The 20,763-nt window shown below is 49.9% G+C and overlaps 1 protein-coding gene across 1 annotated transcript in view; it reads right to left on the bottom strand.

Moving 5' to 3' along the window:
- The window catches only part of COL27A1 (collagen type XXVII alpha 1 chain), a 185,879-nt gene extending 166,874 nt beyond the window's left edge, over positions 1 to 19,005 (bottom strand). The window contains exons 1-6 of the mRNA XM_029912756.1: positions 18,791 to 19,005; positions 18,415 to 18,430; positions 18,309 to 18,315; positions 7,768 to 7,915; positions 7,180 to 7,338; positions 1,183 to 1,378 (exon numbers count right to left, since the gene is read on the bottom strand). Of these exons, the coding sequence (XP_029768616.1) occupies positions 1,183 to 1,378; positions 7,180 to 7,338; positions 7,768 to 7,915; positions 18,309 to 18,315; positions 18,415 to 18,430; positions 18,791 to 19,005 (741 nt within the window). The remainder of the gene's footprint in view (positions 1 to 1,182; positions 1,379 to 7,179; positions 7,339 to 7,767; positions 7,916 to 18,308; positions 18,316 to 18,414; positions 18,431 to 18,790) is intronic.
- Between the last annotated feature and the right edge of the window lie 1,758 nt (positions 19,006 to 20,763).

Here is a 20,763-nt window from a genome sequence, read left to right as displayed (position 1 = left end):
GCAATGAGGCCCAGATCCCTGCCTGGACCCTTTAGCCACTGTGTCTAGGCAAATAATGTTATTATTCTACAGCACATGTTGCATTGTCCAAGCCAGGACCAATTGAACAGGAAGGCAGCATGGTCTAGTAGTTGGGGGAATCCTGGTTTATATTCCAGGGTCCTGTCACACTGCTGTGTGACCTTGGGCAAGTCATGTCAACTTGTGGGAGCCTCGGTTTATCCCCCTGTAAAATGGGGGTAATTATAAATATCCTGGAGGATGTGACGGATGCTAGTGAGGAGCTTAGAGTCCCTCAGGATAGGTCTATGCTGCAATCAGGCGCGTGATTGCAGTTCGGGTAGATATATGCATGCTAACTTTATCCTAGCTTTTCTGGGTACCAAAAGCAATGAGGAACATGGCCCCCAGTGCAGGCTAGCAAGGACTGTTCATAGCCAGAGTCGCTGATTGGCTTGCACTGCTAGGTCTTTACTGCTATTTTTAGTAAAGAAAGCCATCACACCTCGGTTTGCAGCACAGACAAACCCGTACAGGAACGCTGCTAGGTCAGAGTGCCAATTTTGTATTGTTTGATTTCTCTCTTCCTAAATTTCAGGAGTCACAAGCGTGTTGATTTGGCTGGAAATGGGATGCTGCATTCCCTGGTGCTCTCATTCTAGCTACATTCACGGCCAGTTCTGACACGCTGCTTTTCTACTTCAAAAGGCTTAAGAATCCTGTTTGGGGATATTAGGTTGGAGTGACTATCAAGCTCTTTCTTCACTGCTTATTTAAAAAGTCACTCATCTCAGAGGACGTACAAAACTAATCCCTCTCCCCGCAGTGCGGGGGCACGTCTGTAACTGACACGTGGAGAAAGGAGTGGGTTAGAGAGGATTCTATTGGGGGTTTCCGTCTTACTGGCTGACGTCCTTTCACTGTTTTGGTTTCTCTGACCTAGGAGCAAACCCTTGGTGCACTTCAAAGCCTTTGCACTGCACATCACCTGCGTAGTGAAAATAAACAGGGTGTTTTCAGTGAGGGAGGAGATGGGGTTCCATCAGCAAGTGGAATTCCAGCATCATTTCATTAGAGTGCCCTCCCACCCCGTCCCAATGCAAGGTCTCCCCTGCAGGCTGCCTATGCAGCTCCTTTGGGCTGAAAGAGAAGAGTCTGTGTGTAGGAGGAGCAAATTCTCACCTCAAAGGGAATCTCAAAGGATTCAATCAGGCCTCCAAGAATGACCAGCCCCTGCATGGTGATGCCCATCCCAAAGTAATTGGACCATCCCACGCTCTCCACCAGCTGACAGTCCACATGCAGCTCCAGTCTCTCGGAGGAGATGCTGAGGGCAACCTGATGCCAGTCCCCATCCCCCAGGATGGAAACTGGGAACCTGTGTGCCCCAGGTTGGGGACAGGAGAAAGACAGAATAGGAGGCTCAGACAGACACAAAACAACCAACATCTTATGGGTTCACTGTTCGGTATTAGCATAGGCCCCCTTAGAGGCTCACCCCCGTTGTGCTATGCAGCCAGCTACCCTGGACACACTGGGTAATTACAAGCCAAAGGAAAGCGTCTCATGGAAATCTAACCCTTCCGTTACTTGGAACTGGGCAAATCATTGGGTTTTCAGAAATCAGAAAAAAAATGTTCAGTTTAGTTCTGAAAACTCAGGTCCCCCCTGCCCAGTGAGCATCCAAACCACCAGCCTATGGGCCATTCTGCTCTCCGTCTCTCCCACTGCAGCTGGTCCACTTCGTATAAATACTTGACTGTTCACTGGGCCAAAGAGAGTGAGAAGGACCCTGCTGCCTGGTGATGAAGGCACTCGCCCAGCAGATGGGGATTTGTATAGTCTCTCTGCCTGATTCAGAGGACGGATTTGGAGGGAGGAGACCTGACTTCAGGGGTCGGTCCTAGGGCCGGTTTTGTTCAACATCTTTATTAATGATCTGGATGATGAGATTAATTGCCCCTCAGCAAGTTCGCAGATGATACTAAACTGGGAGGAGAGGTAGATATGCTGGAGTGACCTAGACAAATTGGAGGATTGGGCCAAAAGAAATCTGATGAGGTTCAACAAGGACAAATGCAGAGTCCTGCACTTAGAAAGGAAGAATCCCATGCACTGATACAGGCTGGGGACCGACTGGCTAAGCAGCAGTTCTGCAGAAAAGGACTTTGGGATTACAGTGGATGAGAAGCTGGATATGAGTCAGCAGTGTGCCCTTGTTGCCAAAAAGGCTAATGACATATTGGGCTGCATTAGTAGGAGCATTGCCAGCAGATCGAGGGAAGTGATTATTCCCCTCTATTCGGCACTGGTGAGGCCCCACCTGGAAGATTGCATCCAGTTTTGGGCTCCCCACTAGAGAAAGGATGTGGACAGATTGGAGAGAGTCCAGCGGAGGACAACAAAAATGATTAGGGGGCTGGAGCACATGACTTATGAGGAGAGGCTGAGGGAACTGGGATTGTTTAGTCTGCAGAAAAGAAGAGTGAGGGGGGATTTGATAGCTGCTTTCAACTACCTGAAAGGGGGTTTCCAAAGAGGCTGGGATGATTTAGTTGGTGTTGAACAGCCTAGAGCCTGGTAGGGAGGAGATCCGAGTTCAAATCCTTGCTCCAGAGTGGGGATTCGAATGTGGGTCTCCCTAGCCACTGGGTCAGGGTTATTAGGGACACAACACGGTTTTCTGAAGCTGACCTTGACAGCCTTTTCCCAGCCTAAACTAATCAGGTCATCAAATTCACATGGTTTCAGATGGACCGAAACTGCATTTTTCAGCAAAAAAACAATTTGTTTAAAAAAAAAAAAAAAGTCACTCAGCTCTCCTTGTAACAGACACGCACCGTCACCGCAGTCTCTAAGCGCTGGAATATTGTAGCTTTCCAGTACACTGGGGAATCTGTAGAAAAATCCCCCATCTAGTCAGTTACAGCCTCTTTCCCCAATGTCCATCTGTCCTGGGCAGGCCCCTGCGTCCACTCATCCAGCCCCACTCCCTCTGCAGGGTAACACGTCATGTGGGCACCCAAGCACTGGAATTGACTGCACTCTACTGATTATCTGCCAGTCAGCCACTTTATCCAACACTTTCCTTGGGTTTTGCAGCTGGTTTAGAGTCAACCTTTCCAGCTGGGATGGGGGGGAAGGTTGGCTCAGTCAGAGCCTGAACAGCAAAACTGGCTCTGGCCATATCTTGCCTCACTGCAGACAGCAGCACGTCTGGACTTTCAAAGGCTCTTGCAAGGCAAAGAGAATCCCATCCCCCCCAAACTGAATGGTGCAGGGACCCTTTCCACGCTGCCTGCGGAGTCTCAGCCTGGCTCGGATCCAATCCTGGAGTCCTAGGTTGGGTCAGCTGGCTCTTTTATTTAGACTGACACTTCCCCCACCCCAATTTCTCGTACCCCCAGCTTTACACTGCGCAGATCCCCCCACCTGCCACATGGACGACACACTCGGCACGTGAGGCCGTTTATAACCATCACTTTGCCATTGTGTCATCTGCAGCCCCGAGCCAAGGCACGACTGAATCCGGAGTCACGTTAACAGATGATGGGTCACTGGGAACGCAACTCCCGCTGCTGCTTTGGACCTTCCCTGCCTGCCAGTCAGCAGCGAAATAACTCAAGAAAACCAGTTATGAGGCGTTCATGGACAAGGCAAGAAAGGGAGCCTCCCTCTTTCTTGGAGAGTGAGGAAAGGGGACTGGATCTCAGCCAGGTTCCTTGGAAAAGCCACGGCTGTGTCTGGGACAGGCTTTGAGGATTTCATTAGCAAAACAGATGTGTCATTATGCACATCATGGCAAATAATCATAAAACCAGAGAAACGTAGTGTTGGAAGGGACTCAAGAGATTATCTTGTCCATCATCCTATACTGGGCAGGTTTAAATAAACCTAGACCATCCCTGACAAGGCTTTGTCCAACCTGTTCTTGGAAATCTCCAGGGATGGGAACAACCTCCCTTGGAAGCCTATCGTGGAATTTAACTATCCTTATATAGTTTGAAAGTTTTTACTAATATCTAACCTAAATGTCCCTTGCTACCAACTAAGCTGCTGCCTTCTTGTCTTACCCTCGGTGGACAAAGAGAGCAATTGATCGCTGTCCTCTTTATAACAATTTTTTGCGTATTCAAACACTTAGGTCCCCACTCACCCTTCTCTTTAGCAAACATGCCCATTTCTTTCAACCTTTAATAATAAATATTCCAAATGCCATCAAGTTCTTATACAGCACTCTTCATCGACAGATCTCAAAGTGCAGTACAGAGGTGGTCACCAGTATTACGCCCATTTTTACACATGGGGAAACTGAGTAACAGAGAGAAGTGACCTGCCCAAGGCCACACAGCCATCTAATGGCAGAGCTGGGAATAGAATTTAGGTCTCCTGACTCCTAGTCCCATGCTCTAGCCACTAGGCCACAATCCCTCCCAAATGACCAGGTCAGAGTGTGATCTCAGTCCAGGATGAAAATAACGATTGCTAGGCCAATACCAAAGCACTCAATTTGCCATATTGAGGTGGGCGGGATCTATCCATCACACATGAACCATCCACGTAGCACGGTAGCCTGGATTCACTGCAAATTATTTTCTTCCTCCAACCGCTACATTTCAAAACTGTGAAGCATTAGCCTGGGGGGATACCTCAGTGGTTTGAGCATTGGCCTGCTAAACCCAGGGTTGTGAGTTCAATCCTTGAGGGGACCATTTGGGGATCTGGGGCAAAAATCTGTCTGGGGATTGGCCCTGCTTTGAGCAGGGGATTGGACTAGGTGACCTCCTGGGGTCCCTTCCAACCCTGATATTCTATGATTCTATTAATCACTGGCATATGGACTCATAAGAGGTTTCCCAGGTGAAGAACAGTATTAAAGGCCTGCCTCACAAGGCCAATTGAAGTGTGGGCAGACAGACTGAACTCTCATATTTGTACCCCCCCAAGAGATTCTCTCTTCTGCCCCTATATGACGAATTAGTCATGGCTTGAGGCTTTTAGGCTACATCTATACTAGGAGGTAGGGGTGTGATTCCCCTGCTTGCGTACAGATACTCGCACTAGCTCTCATCAAGCTAGTGTGAATTTAAATAGCAGGGTAGCTGCAGCAGCATGGGGAGCGGCGAGGAAGGCATGGCTTAGCTGTCCTGAGTACCAAACCAGTTCATACTCAGCATGTACTTCCACTGCCGCCACCAGTGCCACACTGCTATTTATACACATGCTAGCTCCATCAGATCTAGTACGAGCATGTGCGCACAAGCAGGGGGAATCACCCCCCTAGCTCCTAGTGTAGACGTGACCTTAGAACAACAGCTCCACAGTACGTCCTGGTGACTGACGCTTCCTCCCTCCAAACAATTTCCAACCCAAACGGGGTGGATGGGGGAGTAAACCCGTTTCTCCAAGGAGGACTCTGCTCCATGAACAGTAGGAGAGAGTGCTAATATGCTGTCTACCCAGAACTATGTCGAAGTGGGGAGATGTCCAATCTCAGGCACAACCGGCAGGAGGATAGTATCAAATGCTCTAGGGCAAAACCAGGAGCACACCCTCCCACTTAACCTAGAAAATCTACCAAAGCAGCCTTCACCTTAGTGGATGTGAGACTAACACACAGGCCCTGTCCTGTCAACTCACCTGCATCAGTAAGTTGCAGTGAGCTCACCCTTCAACAGCCCAAGCAGGGGAAAAGGGTGTCAGACAACCAACTTTTGTTTGGTACAAGTAGCAGAGATGCTGCTTTGCGACCAGAGGGGCCCTGCCTCAGATGTCAGCAGGGACAGACCCTTGGAGAACTTTGAGGGGACATGACCAGCCGGACCGGCCCTGCCTGCCACACTCCTGTTGACTAAAGACCCTGAATTTTGTTGCATCACCAACCTTCTTCCCTGCTGTGATCTAAGAACCTCTTAATTCCAACTAGCGAGGGGGTTCCAGGAACATCTTGATTCTGGTCTGTACATTCGGATTCATCAAAGAATGTCATGTGAGGTCTTAAATGAAAGCTGGGGTCACACTGGTCATTGATATCATTGTGAAATGTATATAGAGATACTGTGTAAAGAGTTACGTACATATACTGAAAATATGATCTTTGAGTCCGTAACAAGGCATGAGTCAGCAGCAGAGGTGAAAAAACAGGGTGTTCTGTCAGACAAGAGATATTTATTCACCTCTCCCTCTGGCAGGATGCAACTTACGCATGGTACGCTAACATAATGGATTTACGTCAGCGAAGAGATGCAAAGTCAAAAGGGAAGCAGCACGCGGGAAAACCAAGCCCCAGGTGGTTATCCCATCTCTAAGGACAGACAATGAACTTTGTGGGGGGTATAAGTAGAAGACAAAGACGACACCCCTCATCATGTACATAGGAATAAATGGACAGTGCATTTACATTTATGAAGACAGGGTCTCAGACAACCTTGGCTGGAAAGCTGCAAAAGACATTGGGTGAGATAAACTTTAGACAGGTTAGCCTGTTCTTTAAGTTTAGCCTCTAGAAAGCATGTGATTTTGTTTTTTATGTAACCCTTTGTTTCCAATATCACTTGAATCTGGAATCTTTGATAATAAATTTGTTTTTGTTTTCATTATATCTAAGAGCGGTGATATTAAGCAAAATGCTGGAACAGAGCTGAATCTTACTGGCTGGTGTGTATACTGCTTCTTGGGGGACAGCAGACCTGATATTTCTGTGAGCAGCCTAGGGCTGGATATCACGGGGAAACACTTCAAAGGGACTCTGGGACTGGGGTGCAGACACCCAGTGAAGCACAAGCAAGACTCCTTCATGCTGGAGGCAGGGGGTAACAAGGTGACTCAGTCCCTGGCACCCCAAGAACCTTCACACCTGCCAACTAATTTCTCTCATGGCTGGAGCTAGAGCATGTCTCCATATGCAAAAGACCACAGTTCTACATTTTCAGTTAGGCACCTGAAAGTGCAGTGAATGGATATGTGGGTGCAATCCCATGATTACCAGCAAAAAACACGTAGCAGCTCTAGCATTAATGGACAGCTTCATGCTCGTGACCTGGCGTGCCCAGGCAGTTACCCCTTTGCACCCACCGCTAAGTATTCAACAGGCTCAGCTTCGCTGCCTGCCTTTGGAAACTCCTCCCCAGCCCCCCCTATTTTGGGGTAGAGAAAGAAGAGAGCTAAGATGGAACTTACTCATAATGTCGCCTCCTAGTGGTGACAAAGACCAAGGCAAGGGGGTTAATCCTGATCTGGAACAGCACGTGGCTACGATGACTGAGGATCGTCAAGAGGCTGGTCTCCGCCTTCAGAGAATACTTAAGTTTCACCAACACGCTCAGCTCATCTGCAAACCTAGGAGAGGGAAGCAAGCCACAGCGTCCTGTAGCAGCCGGTGTAATAAACGGAATGTTCATTCATTCTAGATAATTTGACGCACAAAAACTAAGTTAAAAGAACATTATGCACATGGCAAAGTCAAGCCCCGAAAAGTTACGAAATGCCAGAATTAAGGAAGCTGTAGCACAGGCTTCAGTATGGGCAACACAAGCCCACCTGGCCCCCCGGGGTAGGTATTTGCTTGTGCAGCTGGCGCTGAAGCCCACGCCGTGGCTTCTTCCCCTCTACTTGCAGGGGGACGTCTACACAAGCCGCCATGCACAACCCCAGCGGCAATGATGACGTACTCCAAGGAGAGCTGAGGGAGGAATGAGGTTTTTAAAAGACCAAATCACCAGGCATGCAGGGAGTCCGATTGTAAGAACCTCTGGAGAAGTAGCCTACCTGTCCCCAAAGGCCTCCCGGGTGGGGATGCTGAGGGTGGAGTACTGTCCAACCTCCAAGACACTGCAGTTGGCTTCGTCATAACTGAGGGAAATATTGCTGAAGTCCCGGGCGGAAGAAGTCAGTTTGTCCAGCAAGTTCACTTCATCTGCATGGGGGCAAAAAGGAAAGAGAGAGAGACTAAATGTTTCATGCATCCTCCTGCCAGAGTGCCGCTCACATCATTAGCCACTGGTAAGGTGCTCTGGTGTACGGGAGGCCGCGGGAACATGGTCCCCCATAACTAACAGCCCTTTCAAAGGGTTTTCAGGAGGAGAATGATCATGTCTGGGAATCTTCCTGCCCGGAGGAGTGTCACTGAGCTGTAAGAATCACTGAAATAGAGTCTCAGCCAAAGACGTGCTCAGAATGACCTCTGAATTTAGGGAGATAGAAGGACTCAAAACACTGCCTGGTGGATTAAACAGTATAGTACGTCTTAAGGGGACGGGACGGTATTTCTAATTAATATTCCCCCAGCCACATACCCACTGTGACAAAGTTCCTCCTCTATCCTGCGCTTATTGGCAGATTTTCTTGCCTCAGAGATTCACCATGTGGGTTGGGGAACAGCCCAGAGACCTTCCCCCCTGGAAGAACCCACAGTCCAGGTCAATTGGGAGGTTTGGGGGGAACCCGGGCCCGCCCTCTACTCCGGGTTCCAGCCCAGGGCCCTGTGGACTGCAGCTGTCTATAGTGCCTCCTGTAACAGCTGCATGACAGCTACAACTCCCTGGGCTACTTCCCCATGGCCTCCTCCAAACACCTTCCTCAGTCTCACCACAGGACCTTCCTCCTGGTGTCTGATAACGCTTGTGCTCCTCAGTCCTCCAGCAGCACGTCCTCTCACTCTCAGCTCCTCGCGCCTCTTGCTCCCAGCTCCTCACACTCCCCACCACAAACTGAAGTGAGCTCCTTTTTAAAACCCAGGTGCCCTGATTAGCCTGCCTTAATTGATTCTAGCAGCTTCTTCTTAATTGGCTCCAGGTGTCCTAATTAGCCTGCCTGCCTTAACTGGTTCTAGCAGGTTCCTGATTACTCTAGTGCAGCCCCTGCTCTGGTCACTCAGGGAACAGAAAACTACTCATCCAGTGACCAGTATATTTGCCCTCTACCAGATGCCTGTACCCCACTGGTCTGGGTCTGTCACACCACCTACAACCTCTGCTCGACCTAGGGCAGGGGCAGCAAAGTTTTTGGCCTGAGGGCCATATTGGGTTTCTGAAATTGTATGGAGGGCTGGTTAGGGGAGGCTGTTCCTCTCCAGCCAGGCGTGGCCCAGCCCCAGCCCCATCCGACCCCCCTGCTTCTCACCCCCTGACAGCCCCCCCAGGACTCCTGCCCCATCCACCCCTCCCTGTCCCCTGACTGCCCTCGGAACCCCTGCCCGACTGCCCCCCGCCGCCCAATCCAACCCCTCCTCTCATTCCTGACTGCCCCCCCCCGGGACCCTACCCAATCCAGCCACCCCTTCTCCCTGTCCCCTGACAACCCCCGGGAACCCCTGCCCCTGACTGCCCCCCACCACCCCATCTAACCCCCTGCTTCCTGACTGCTCCCCCAAAACCCCTGTTCCCATTCAACCCCCCGTTCCCTGCTCTCTGACTGCCCCGCCCCCTATCCACCACCCCCAACTCCCCTGCCTTCTATCCAACCCCCCCTGCTCCCTGCCCCCTCTGCAAGAGCCCTGCTACCCAGAGCATTGCGCCCACAGCGCAGTGAGCTTAGGCTGTGGGGGAGGGCGAACGGCAGGGGAGGGGCCAGGAGACAGCCTCCCGGGCCAGGAGCTCAGGGGCTGGGCAGGAGGGTCCCGTGGGCCGGATGTGCCCCGCGGGCCATAGTTTGCCCACCTCTGACCTAGGGTGACCAGATGTCCCGATTTTATAGAGACGGTCCGGGTTTTTGGGTCTTTTTCTTATATAGGCTCTATTACCCCCCACCCCCGTCCCAATTTTTCACACTTGCTGTCTGGTCACCCTAGCTCCACTCAGCTAAAGGGTTTGTGTTAACTGCCTTTCTCCTCACTGCCCTATGAAGCTGTGCATTGCATCGTCCATAAGGATACCGCTATGTTCCCAGGCATGTTCTGAAAACTAGCTCTCCCTCTGGTCCCCTCAGTCTAACAGGACCCCCGCCATTCCCACAGCGGGTTTTTCATATCCCAGAAAGGAAGGACCCCTGTCGCTTTGCAGGCAATTATAAGAAAAGTGTGAGGATCCCAGTCATTTCTGTGATTGGCTGTCATGGCTGGGGAACGGCCACACCCCTTTTGCCAGGTCAGAGGGACGCTCTCGAATGGCACTGACCTGCTACCTGGAAATTACAATGGATGGAAAAAAGGTTCCTCTCAAAAACCTTGTATCCCACGTGCTACAAAATGAGCCATGAAAGTGTCCAAGCAAGAGGTGAGGAAAGGTTCCTGCACCATCAGCGAGACTGGCAGCCCTCCTGCGGGAACCCCCAGCAGGCAGAGAGAAGGAAGGACCATAGCAAGGCGTCAGCACAGCGTGCTTGGCGGGAATGCAGTTTCCCAGGGAGAGCAGATCACGCTTCAGATGGAAAGCGCACAAGGGACAACTAGGGCTGAGCACAGCAGCCCTTTGCTCTGGGAGTGGGAACAAGCACCAGACAACTGCATTCCACAGGCAAAGCAACTGCAGCTGTGTCGCGGCCAGAACATCCAGAGCTTGCCCGGCCGACACGCGGGTGCACGTATGCAGACTGTCCTGTCCTGTCCCTTCCACAGCAAGGACGGGGGCCTTGGGCAAGCTACTCTCGTGACTTCAGGAAAGAGTTTAATTGCTACTGCCAAGAAGAGCTGCAAAAGCCAGGGCACTCTGCCGTGAGACCTCACCATCCCGGGCCCGGTTGCTTAATCCAGGCTGTGGACAAAAATGTTGGCTTCAGACCTGAATAGTCTCCCTTCTTGAACCAACTCTGGGCGGTTTGTATAAACATGGGTCCAGTTTCAAATAATCTGGACTCTGCATGAATTCTACCCAGTCATTTCAATGCAGGTAGCGGGGCAAACTATGTCATTTGGTGAGCAGGAAGGTTAACAACAGTTTGAGCAAAACATTTGCAATGCCAGCAGCCAGCGAGCTGAAAAGGAGAAGGTTCAGCCCTGGGGCTGGGGCAGGGAAGGCAACATCAACTCCAGTGTGGTTACATTGGATTTCTATGTCCGCAAGAAAGGAGAGCAACCACATGGTAATATGGAGCCCAAGAGGAGCCAGATTCTCCCTTCCCCATGAACAATTAAGAGTGGGCCAAGGCTACCACACCGATAATGGAAATGCGTTTGAAACGACATTTGGAACCAAGCTCATGAAGTTGTTTGAACTTTAAAAAACAGTGGGTCTCAGCCTTTTCTAAACCATGACCCCACATTGCAAGAGCAAAAACCTTCGGGGTCCCCCTCCCTCCCCATCTAGCCATAAAGGAAAGGGAGGGTGGTCACGACCCCCTGAAGTCTGTTCACAACCCCCAGGTTGAGAATCCATGCTGTAAATCAAAGAGTTTCAGCAAAGCAGAAGTCAGACTGGAAAGGAAGGCAGGGAAAATACAATCAGAGAGTAAGCAATGCCCTAGGAATCTTCCACGCTAGTGCTGTTTGTGCACACCACTAGGAATCCAGCCGCTGAATTCCCAATGAGCCTGGGTATTTCTGCCAGTTCAAATCTCAGAAACCATCACATTCAGCAGTGACCAGTATTCTGGTTGGTCTACGATTAGATGGTGCATGGAAGAGATTCAACTCCAACTCCTGATGAAGGGCATTGATAGGGGAGCGCACACAGACACACAGCCAGTGATGTAACTGCTCGAGAGGACTTCAGTCTCCAGTGATGTCCATCCGGCATCGGCATTTAAAAAAAGGCCTAGATGAGAAGAAGCCCCAATGCTGACAGACAGCAGGACCCCAAATTACTTGTAAATCACCCGGACTGCCCCCATTGTTAAAGAATTAAGATGACCACCAATGACATTCGCAGATTAGACACCCCAGTGTTTGCTACAGGTGGCTTCTCTTGCTGGTGGCGCGGTTACAGACACAGCCAAGCAAGACCGTGAAATACACCAGCTGTGAAATCATGTAGCCAAACCGTCAGCTACAGAACTGATCAGTTTCATAGAAACCCCCAGCCCCCACACAAGCTGAGGAATGGCTGCCGTTGCAAATTAAGTCATCCAGCTCTTATCTTAGCATGTTTAACATTCATATTGTGGTAGTGCCTAGAGGCACCAACTGAGATCGGGGCCCCACCGAGCAGGTGCTGTGCATACTCCTAGTGAGAGGGAGTCCCAGCCCTAAAGAGGTTACAGTCGAAATAGACACGACAGACAGAGGGCAGGAGGAGAAAGAGGCAAAGTGACTTCCCCAAGGTCACACAGCAAGTCAGTGGCAGAGCCAGGACTAGACTACAAGTCTCTCTACTCACAGTCCAAGTGTCTCTATCCACCATCACCCCGTTGCAATCCATACAGCAGATTCAATAACACAGGCTCTAGCATCCAAAACTCGGAGCTATTGATAAGCACGGCCTAGCTCAGTGCTTTGGAAAGAAATTTGGGACACCCTGCTATGAAAGGCACTGTCTAAAGCCAAACGACGTTCTGGGCCAACTGCAGTCATGGTGCCCAGTTCAGATCCGGCTTACACCAGTGTAAGGTAGGAGTAACTCCATGGAAATCAAAAGTTACGCTGGCATAAGTAAGATGCGGGAGAGGGATAGCTCAGTGGTTTGAGCATTGGTCTGCTAAACCCAGGGTTGTGAGTTCAATCCTTGAGGGGGCCACTTAGGGATCTGGGGCAAAATCAGTATTTGGTCCTGCTAGTGAAGGCAGGGGGCTGGACTCGATGACCTTTCAAGGTCCCTTCCAGTTCTAGGAGATAGGATATCTCCATTAATTTATTTATTTATTTAATTTATGAGAACCAGGCCATGCGTACAGATAAATGTGCACATGTTCAACTCTCAGCTCAAGGAACATCCATCTGTCCGTGGGTTTTACACTGACACCCATCACCGCAGCATCTGAGCGTCATCCATGTGTAATCAACGTGTCGTTCAGTCTCACCTCTGCAGAGCAAATGGGTTTGCTCTTGTAGCCAGGAACTTTCTTTGCCTCACAGATGGAAAAGACCAGTGCTGTCTGACCTCTCTGGTATTTCTAGAGTGCATGCCTGCATATCCAAGTCCTTTCTCTTCCCTCACCTAGTGCTGGAGGGTCTCTCAAGCTAGCTGTCTCCCCTTCATTTTCTTGCTCCTCTCTTTCCAGCCAATTCTTTCTCCCACCCCACCCCCAGACCTATTGGATGTTCTATAGGAATGTGTGTGCAGCAGCTGTATAGTTTAAAGCAAGGTCCCTAGGGTCTGGTGCCTATCAGCAGCTGCAGCTCTTCTCAGACCTCTGGGGCTGAACCTTCTAATAAACACAGCTTTTCCAGCCCCAAATAAATCAGCAATGGGAACGTCGGGGCAGCTTATGCAGCACGGTTTCTTGCAGGGTTTGTTTCTGTTTTGCGGAGAGGCGGATTTCAAACGTTAAGGGATTTCCATTCTTAGAATGCCCCAGACTCAAGCTCTTATCTCCCTGTCAAATCCTGAAGTGATTGCCACCAGGTAGCTCTGCAAGGTCAGCAGGACCCCCCTCCCCACCGGGGTCGACTTTACCTTGATGTAAACCTACAGTGCCTCGCCTCCACTGTGGTTGTTACAATGGGAGAACCAAGGGTGTGTTCGTTCCTCCGCAGTAAACTTGCACCTTTTCTTAGCAGTGCAGACAAAGCCTCAGTACCTCGCGCCTATTGCTTTTCAAAAGCCCCTAAAGGGGAGGGGCAAGACGGCCTGACCGAACATCAATGCTCACACCTTAGATCTGCAGGGGGCAGTACCCTGCTTACCCTGGAGCATCCGCCTCAGCCTGCTCCTCCCCAGGGCGCCGGATACATCAGTACGCCACCTTTCTCGAGGTACCCTCTTGTTCTCTCCGTTTCACAAAGAAAGAATAAAGAAAGCAAGTCTCTAGCCCTTACAGCTGCGAAGAAAACCTCCAGGACATGAGCCAAGTGCAGCGGTTGCAGCGGCGTCTGCAGAGAGTCTGACACAAGGACAAAGCCTTTCAAAAGCGACACGTGATTTTGGGTGTCTCCCTTGAGATGCCTTAAAGGAGCTGGATTTGCAGATGGTGGGTGCTCGGCTTTTCCTGAACACCAGGCTACTTTAAAGGCATCTCAAATTGGGCACCTACATAGGTCCACACTGCACAGTTACTCAGGGCTCTTACCTGGTGGGGCGGGGCAACGACTCACCGGCACGGCGCCTCCTGCTGGTCGTCTTGGGAATTAGCTCTTCCAGCCCAGAGCACCCTCTGCGGGACGGTGTCTCGCCTGCCACTGGCCCCGTGTCCTTCCCAGACCTCGGTGCCCTTTGCCCAGGGGTTCTGCCCACCGCAGCACCCCCCAATCTGGGTCTCCCCACCCAGGGGAACCCCAATCCTCTATCCCCATCTTGCCTCAGTGGCTACTGCCAGTCACCATTTAGCCCCCGCTCACTGGGGCAGACGGCAGTCTATAAACTACTCATCATCGGCAAGGGGGGTTGGACCAGCTGCCTCTGCCTATCTCTGGGCTGCCCCTCTGCAGCCCTAGTACCTTTGTGGGCCTTTAACTCGGCCTGCAGCCTGGGGCTTTGCTAGGCTGGAGCTCCCCAGCTCCCTCTGCCCTTCCCCAGCACTGCTCCACCCTAGGTACCCTCCTCAGCTCCCGGGCAGCCAGGTCCTTCTCTCTCAAAAGGCGAGAGAGAGAGAGAGAGAGTGTTTTCTCAGTCTCTGGCCCTCAGCCCTCTTATAGGGCCAGCCGTGGCCTAATTGGGGCGTGGCCCCACCTGTGGCTGCTTTCCCCCAATCAGCCTTTCCTTTCCCAGCTGCAGCCCTGTTTTAACCTGTCCGGGAAGGAGCTGGGTGTCCACCCTGCTACACCTGGGTTGTAGCCTTGACCCCCTATCATCCACACAGAAAAACCTCTAACGTGGTTTTGGAAGGGCTGTAAGCCCAGATAAGCTGACCCAGCTCGAGGGGAAAGAGCGGGTTAAAGCCTGGGCTCTGCTTGCAGTGAGGATGCAGGCTAAGGATGTAGTGAGAAGACCCGTGCCCGGAGTCCAGTCGGCTGCTGTGCTCAGGGCAGGGAGTGGGGAGACAGGACCCCAGGGGGCAGCCCAGGGCGCCAGCCTGGCTTGGAGGCGAGACCTGGCAGCAACCCGGCTGGGGAGCCAGGAGCTTTCTTGTCAATGTAACGGTTCCAGCTCACACCAAGGAGGAAGAGGTGGTGTTATTTCAGGAATCAAAGGCCACCGCAGCAGCGGGTGGGGAAGGGTGTCACCCCAGGACACAGCGTTTCTGCCTCTGGGATCTCTGTGACCACATCCCTTGTTTCTGCCTTGACCTGCATGACACATGATGGGTAATAACCACTCCCGGCCAGGGGGCTGGGAGAAGGTAATTATCTCAGACAACACCCCGCTGGGCGCACCTGGCACAAACGCGCTGGGTTTTCATGGAGCCAGTAATGCAATAGGTGGGAGGGCGTGGACAATCTGACTTGATTACTTGACAGCGGGAGCCCTGCCAGTACCATCTGCACTAGCGTCTGCAATCGCTTGGCAGACATCCAGCCTCTGCTTTCACTCCAATTCCCACTGTAGATGAGGTGTGAGATTTATTCCAGGGTACACGAACACCCTAGGGCATGCTGCAGCTTGTCAGGATATATACACGAGGCACAGATCTGCGGCTTTGGCGAATAACAAGCCAATTGAGCAGAAAGCTGTTTTGATCCAGTTCACACGCCGTAATGTAACAGTTCTGCCGTCAGGCTCCTCAAAGGGCTTTTCTAGGGAGCAGAGCCCAATGGGAGGATTAGGGATCTGCAGGGGAGACTTGTGGCTTTTGCCCAGCTCTCAATGTGAATAGATAAAGTGAGGGGGGTGGATGTCAGTGCAGTTCCCAATGGGCCGGAGTCCGCAACACTCCACCACCACTAACCGATCTCCTCATTGGCAGTTTCAGAAGCGGGGCTGTGGACCGGACGTACTCTACAGGATGAACTATCTTCCCACACTTAGGCCCCAATTCAGGAAAGCTTAACTTTAACCACATATTTACGTGCTTTTCTGAATAGGCGTCTGTGCTTAACTTTAAGCAAATGCCCAAATCCCAAAATAAGCACAGGCCCCTATCCTGGAAAGCATTTAAGCACATAGTTAAAGCTAAGCACGTGCTTAAATGCTTTCCTGAACAGGGACCCTAGAGACGTCCCCCTCCAGGGTTGGGGCTCAGCATCACAGCAGGAGAGTGTGGTCGTCATACCAGTATTGTAGCAGCTCTGCGTACACAGAGAGGGAACCGTTCTTTGCACTCCTTTCACTGGCCTTAAAAACAGCAATTGACCAAAAAAAAAAAAAAAAAAATTAAGCATGAAATTAACAAGATCCCTTTTAAACTAGATTCAGACCAAAAAGGGAGCACGGCTACATTCCAGAGTGTGGAAGAGCAGAACATACCACACGGTCCCATCCTGATCTGGGAGGGCCAGTACACCAAGTGGTCATGCAAGAGTACAACTTGTCTGCAGAAATAACAGTTGCACCAGCACCCAATCGTCGTGACACCATCTGTGCTTTCAAAGTGCATATAGCAGGGGTCCCTCAAAGGAGCAGGTAAGGATGCAGAGAGTGAAATGAGGGAGAAAATAATAAAAAAAATACCCATTAACCTGAAGGCAAGAAACTAAAGGTAAGTAATTTTGGTACCCAAGATACATCTTTGTTTTTGGGTGAGATCAGCACTTAGAAACCATGGCGACGGGCAGTGTAGAAATACCGTGGGCCATCAGACACATTTACTGCCTCCCCACCATTCGCTAGCTGAACTGATGTTTAAATAAATGACATCTCTCTCCCAGAGACACCAGCTTTCATTAAGAGGTGGCCCGGGGGATCCAAACTAGTGTATCACTTCCCCGGGGTGCAGATGCTGCCCTTCTGCATTAACTTCACACTGCAGCACTTTTCCATACGAGCAGCAGGTTTTCATTTATTTATTTAAGCCGAGCCTCATCTGGCTAATGTCTGCTCTGTCAGGATAAGCCAGCAGGCCTCAGCAACCCACTTGAGCAGGCAGAGAAGAGACTTGTGCTACAAGAGAGAACAAACACGATCCTCTCAAGTGGCTTAAACAAGCAACCGCTCTCGGCACTGACATCTCTATTGCGATGCACTGGCTCTGCAGAGGAGATTGCGGCAAGGCAAGCTCACGTAAGCAGCCTTCGTGATGTGTTCAATCCAGCCGAACTGGGTAACTTCTGCTCCTGAGATTAACCCAGGGAAACGCTACTTCCCGCTCACCTTTGCTATTTTGTAGTTACAAGGACATTAAGGGACTCAGAACAGTTTTCAAAATATTTCTCTTCCATTGTAGTTCAGCACCTGCTGGAAGTTTGAAAGAGACCCGTTACCTCTGGAAGGGATACTGAGATTCCTGATTCAGGGCTTATGCTAATTAGTGATCAGATGAGACCCTCGTGGGAGGCAGGTTATCCCACATCTGCCTCCTGCAGAGTTTCTTGCCTCTTCCTCTGAAGCAGTGCATGCTCACTAGAGCTGGGATGAGTAACTGGTTTTTCAGTTTGGTGGCGACATCAGAAAAATCCAAACAATTAGGTTTCAGGTCAACCTGAAACTACAACTATTCGTTTCTATTCTGTGAAACGGAAAACCAAAAATTTTCTGATTTGGGCCAAACAAAACTTTTAATTTGACCCAAAACAGAACTTTTCATTTTCAGGGTTTTGTAGGTTGCGGTTTTTGTTTGTAAAACGAGCTACAATTCTAAATGAAACATCTTTTTGAAATGAAAAGACTAAATGTATCGCCCTGAAAATGTCAAAATGAAACATTTTGACTCGGTGTTTTTCTCCAGTTTTATTCAGCTGAAACTATTTGCCAAATTTGACCCGAATTCACAAATATTTTCGTTCGACTGAAAAATGCATTTTTCGGCAAATAGTCTATTCGCCGAGAAAAAAAGTGCCCAAATCGAGTGCCAGCCACTATAGGAGACAGGATACTGGATTGGATGGACCACAGGCCTGAGCCGTCCTGGCAGTTTCTATGACAGATACATGGAATGAACCAGGGTCCTATTCACATACAGCCAGCATGACCATTAGTGGGGAGGGAGCCCAGGACTTCCAGCACCAAAAGCACAAACCCCGACTCCTTAAATAAAGAAGGCAACACCCATCTCTAAGTAAGAAGCAGGCTGTTCCAGCCACCGGGGCCAAACACCGGGAGGGAAAAGGGAGGGGTGCACACACAGCCCATGCAATTAGCATAAGAGCAGGTGGGAAACCTTTCCTTACATTGATCCCATGCTGAAGGAGGATTTTTCCCATCTATTTTGGTTTCCTATGAACTGAAGCATCTGTTTTAGAGACTTACCCTGCTTCTGCAAGGAGCAGAAGGGGAATTTTACCACCAGATAGTCTGGTTCTCAGGGTGGCTCAGTTTCCCCACCTGGAAAATGAGGCTCATCACACTCACTCACCGATGAGCTTGGAGACCTGCAGATGAAAGAGCACTCGAGAAGGGGGCATTAGAAGAGGCCGCGCACACTCTAGACTCATTAGCTGCGACAGATTTAACTGAACAATAAGAGAGTAGCCCCTAGCTTGGCCCTTCGGCACAGCTGAAAGGGCCAGGAGTTCCTCAACCCTAGTACTGAGGGGTCTCCTCTCAGTCCAGTCCTCTCCAGAGGTTCCCCAGCCAGGGCTCGGTTCTGCAGCACGGCTTGTTGGGGTCACCACTGCTTGTTCTTCTATGTCAAGGCAGCAGCTTCCGTGCGTTTCCTGCCAGCAGGCGGCTCCCTCACCTTGCAACAGCCTCCTTCCACATCCCTTTGCTAGTGCCCAAGCACCCCGTACCGCAGGAGGGTCACCATGCTGCCCTCTGCAGAGCGATGGCTGTTCAGCCAATCCACCACACTGGGTTTCTCTGCGTCAGTGCAAGACAGCATCCATTTCTCCCCAGGCTGACCACGGGCAGCTGCACCACCACCATTAACACAGGCCTCCCACTTGCAAGTGCTTTTCTTTCCAGAGGCGTGCGCTTGGCTAGCAAGGTGCATGCCCCATTCCATGCCGGAGGAAACGTTCCCTGGCGACTGCTGTGGCAAAGGAGCATAGGGCTAGTGCACCTTGCAGAGATTTAGTCCAGAAGCGTCCCAGAATTGAGCCTATACCTTCATTACCCTTGCTGTACTTCAGGAAGGAGAGGTAAGGTTCCCAGTTCACTTCAAGCACATTAGCTCATTTCAAAGCATGTTTTTGGGTACATTCAGTATGCAAAATGCTGTGTAAACTAGAGTCTACTCTGCATAGTTCACCTTCAAATCAAAAGGACAAGAGAAGGTTCTCTCAGCACTTTAGAGAAGATTCTTAGAGATCAACATTCACTGCCAAATTTAACTTGCCTCTGGGCTGCTAAGGCAACAGAGAAACCTTTCCAGCCAGCTCTGGGCCAGGGAGACTTGTACACACGCCAACATTAGCAGGAGCAAGCACAGGCCAACGAGACTGCAGCCAAGAATGTGTCATCTCAATCTTAAGTTTATCAGTGGTCACTATAGCACCAAGCGCATTTTGGGAGGACCAGTTCCAAGCTGGTCGTGGAGATGCCAATGAATAGCATCCTGTTCAAAACCAAATATGCCTATAAACACCCACTACAGATGCACCTTAGCTCATTGCTTAATCATATCAAATGAATCTATTACAATGCCTGGAGTTGCACAAAAAAAGAACCTGCTGCTGAGATGCCAGATGGAAACAATGATATTGAACCAAAGAATGCAAGAGCAGAGACATTTTGCTTTAGTGCAATCAATTTCCAGCACATCCTGTAGGCCCCGCTGAGATGCACTGGTGGGATTTGAAAACAGGCAATCTGAAAACAGGCAGGTGTTTTCGGACACACGTTTTGGGGTGTGATCGCTAATTGCAAAAGGGTCAGAGGTGGTAATATGGTGCACAGTAGCATCGTGTTATACATGAGAGGTGGCAACGCTTTTGGACAGGCAGCAAAACTTGTACAGCAAAGTACCCCTCTGTGTGGGTCACATTGTTGGGGGACGGCAGGGGAAGCCGGCATGAATTGTTCTGTGTCTGTGGATAAATACTCAGCTTCCGTCTCCAGGTTGTTCATCCAGCACTTTTCACCAGTGCTCGTTTCACACAGCAGGGCTGTCCTTAACATATGCTTCTGTACTTAAAGGGACAGTGTCACTTTAAAAGATGGCCAATATTTTTAAAAAGTTTAAAGCAGTATCAAGTCCTACCTCTGCCTGTATCCCTCTGGTTTGGTTTTACAACCATAATATTGAATTTTAAAATGAAGTTACTGCCAAATGCACAAAGTAAATGGATTAAAACAAAATAGAGAACAATATCCCCCCGCCCTGTAATTTCTTTCACTTGTAAACAAATGTACACCCTAATGCTGTGAATGTTAAACACACAAATCAAATTAAGTAAAACTTTCCTAAGAGCAGGCCTGAAGAAGAGCTCTGTGTAGCTTGAAAACTTGTCTCTTTCACCAGATGGTCCAATAAAAGAGGTAATAAGCATTTAGAGAGACAAGGTGGGTGAGGGTAAATTAGAGATGATCTGAAATTTTCCAGTAAAACACTTTTCCATCAGCAAATGCCACTTTGCTGAAATCAAAACTTTCCAAAATAATGCGTCAGCGTAGACAAAATTTCATTTGGAAAGAAAACATTTCAATAAGGTCAAAATAATCCATTGGGGTGGAACAGTTCGAGTTTTCCTTTTAAGGTGACTTTTTGTTTTGAAATTTATTTGATATTATATTACAAATTATAAATATAAGATTATAATTT

This window comes from Terrapene carolina, unplaced genomic scaffold (genome assembly GCF_002925995.2).
Source record: "Terrapene carolina triunguis isolate 2854851 unplaced genomic scaffold, T_m_triunguis-2.0 Scaffold238, whole genome shotgun sequence".
NCBI classification, from domain to species: Eukaryota; Metazoa; Chordata; order Testudines; family Emydidae; genus Terrapene; species Terrapene triunguis.
The sequence above is the reverse complement of the archived record's forward strand: the minus strand, read 5'-3'. Positions and strand labels throughout refer to the sequence as shown.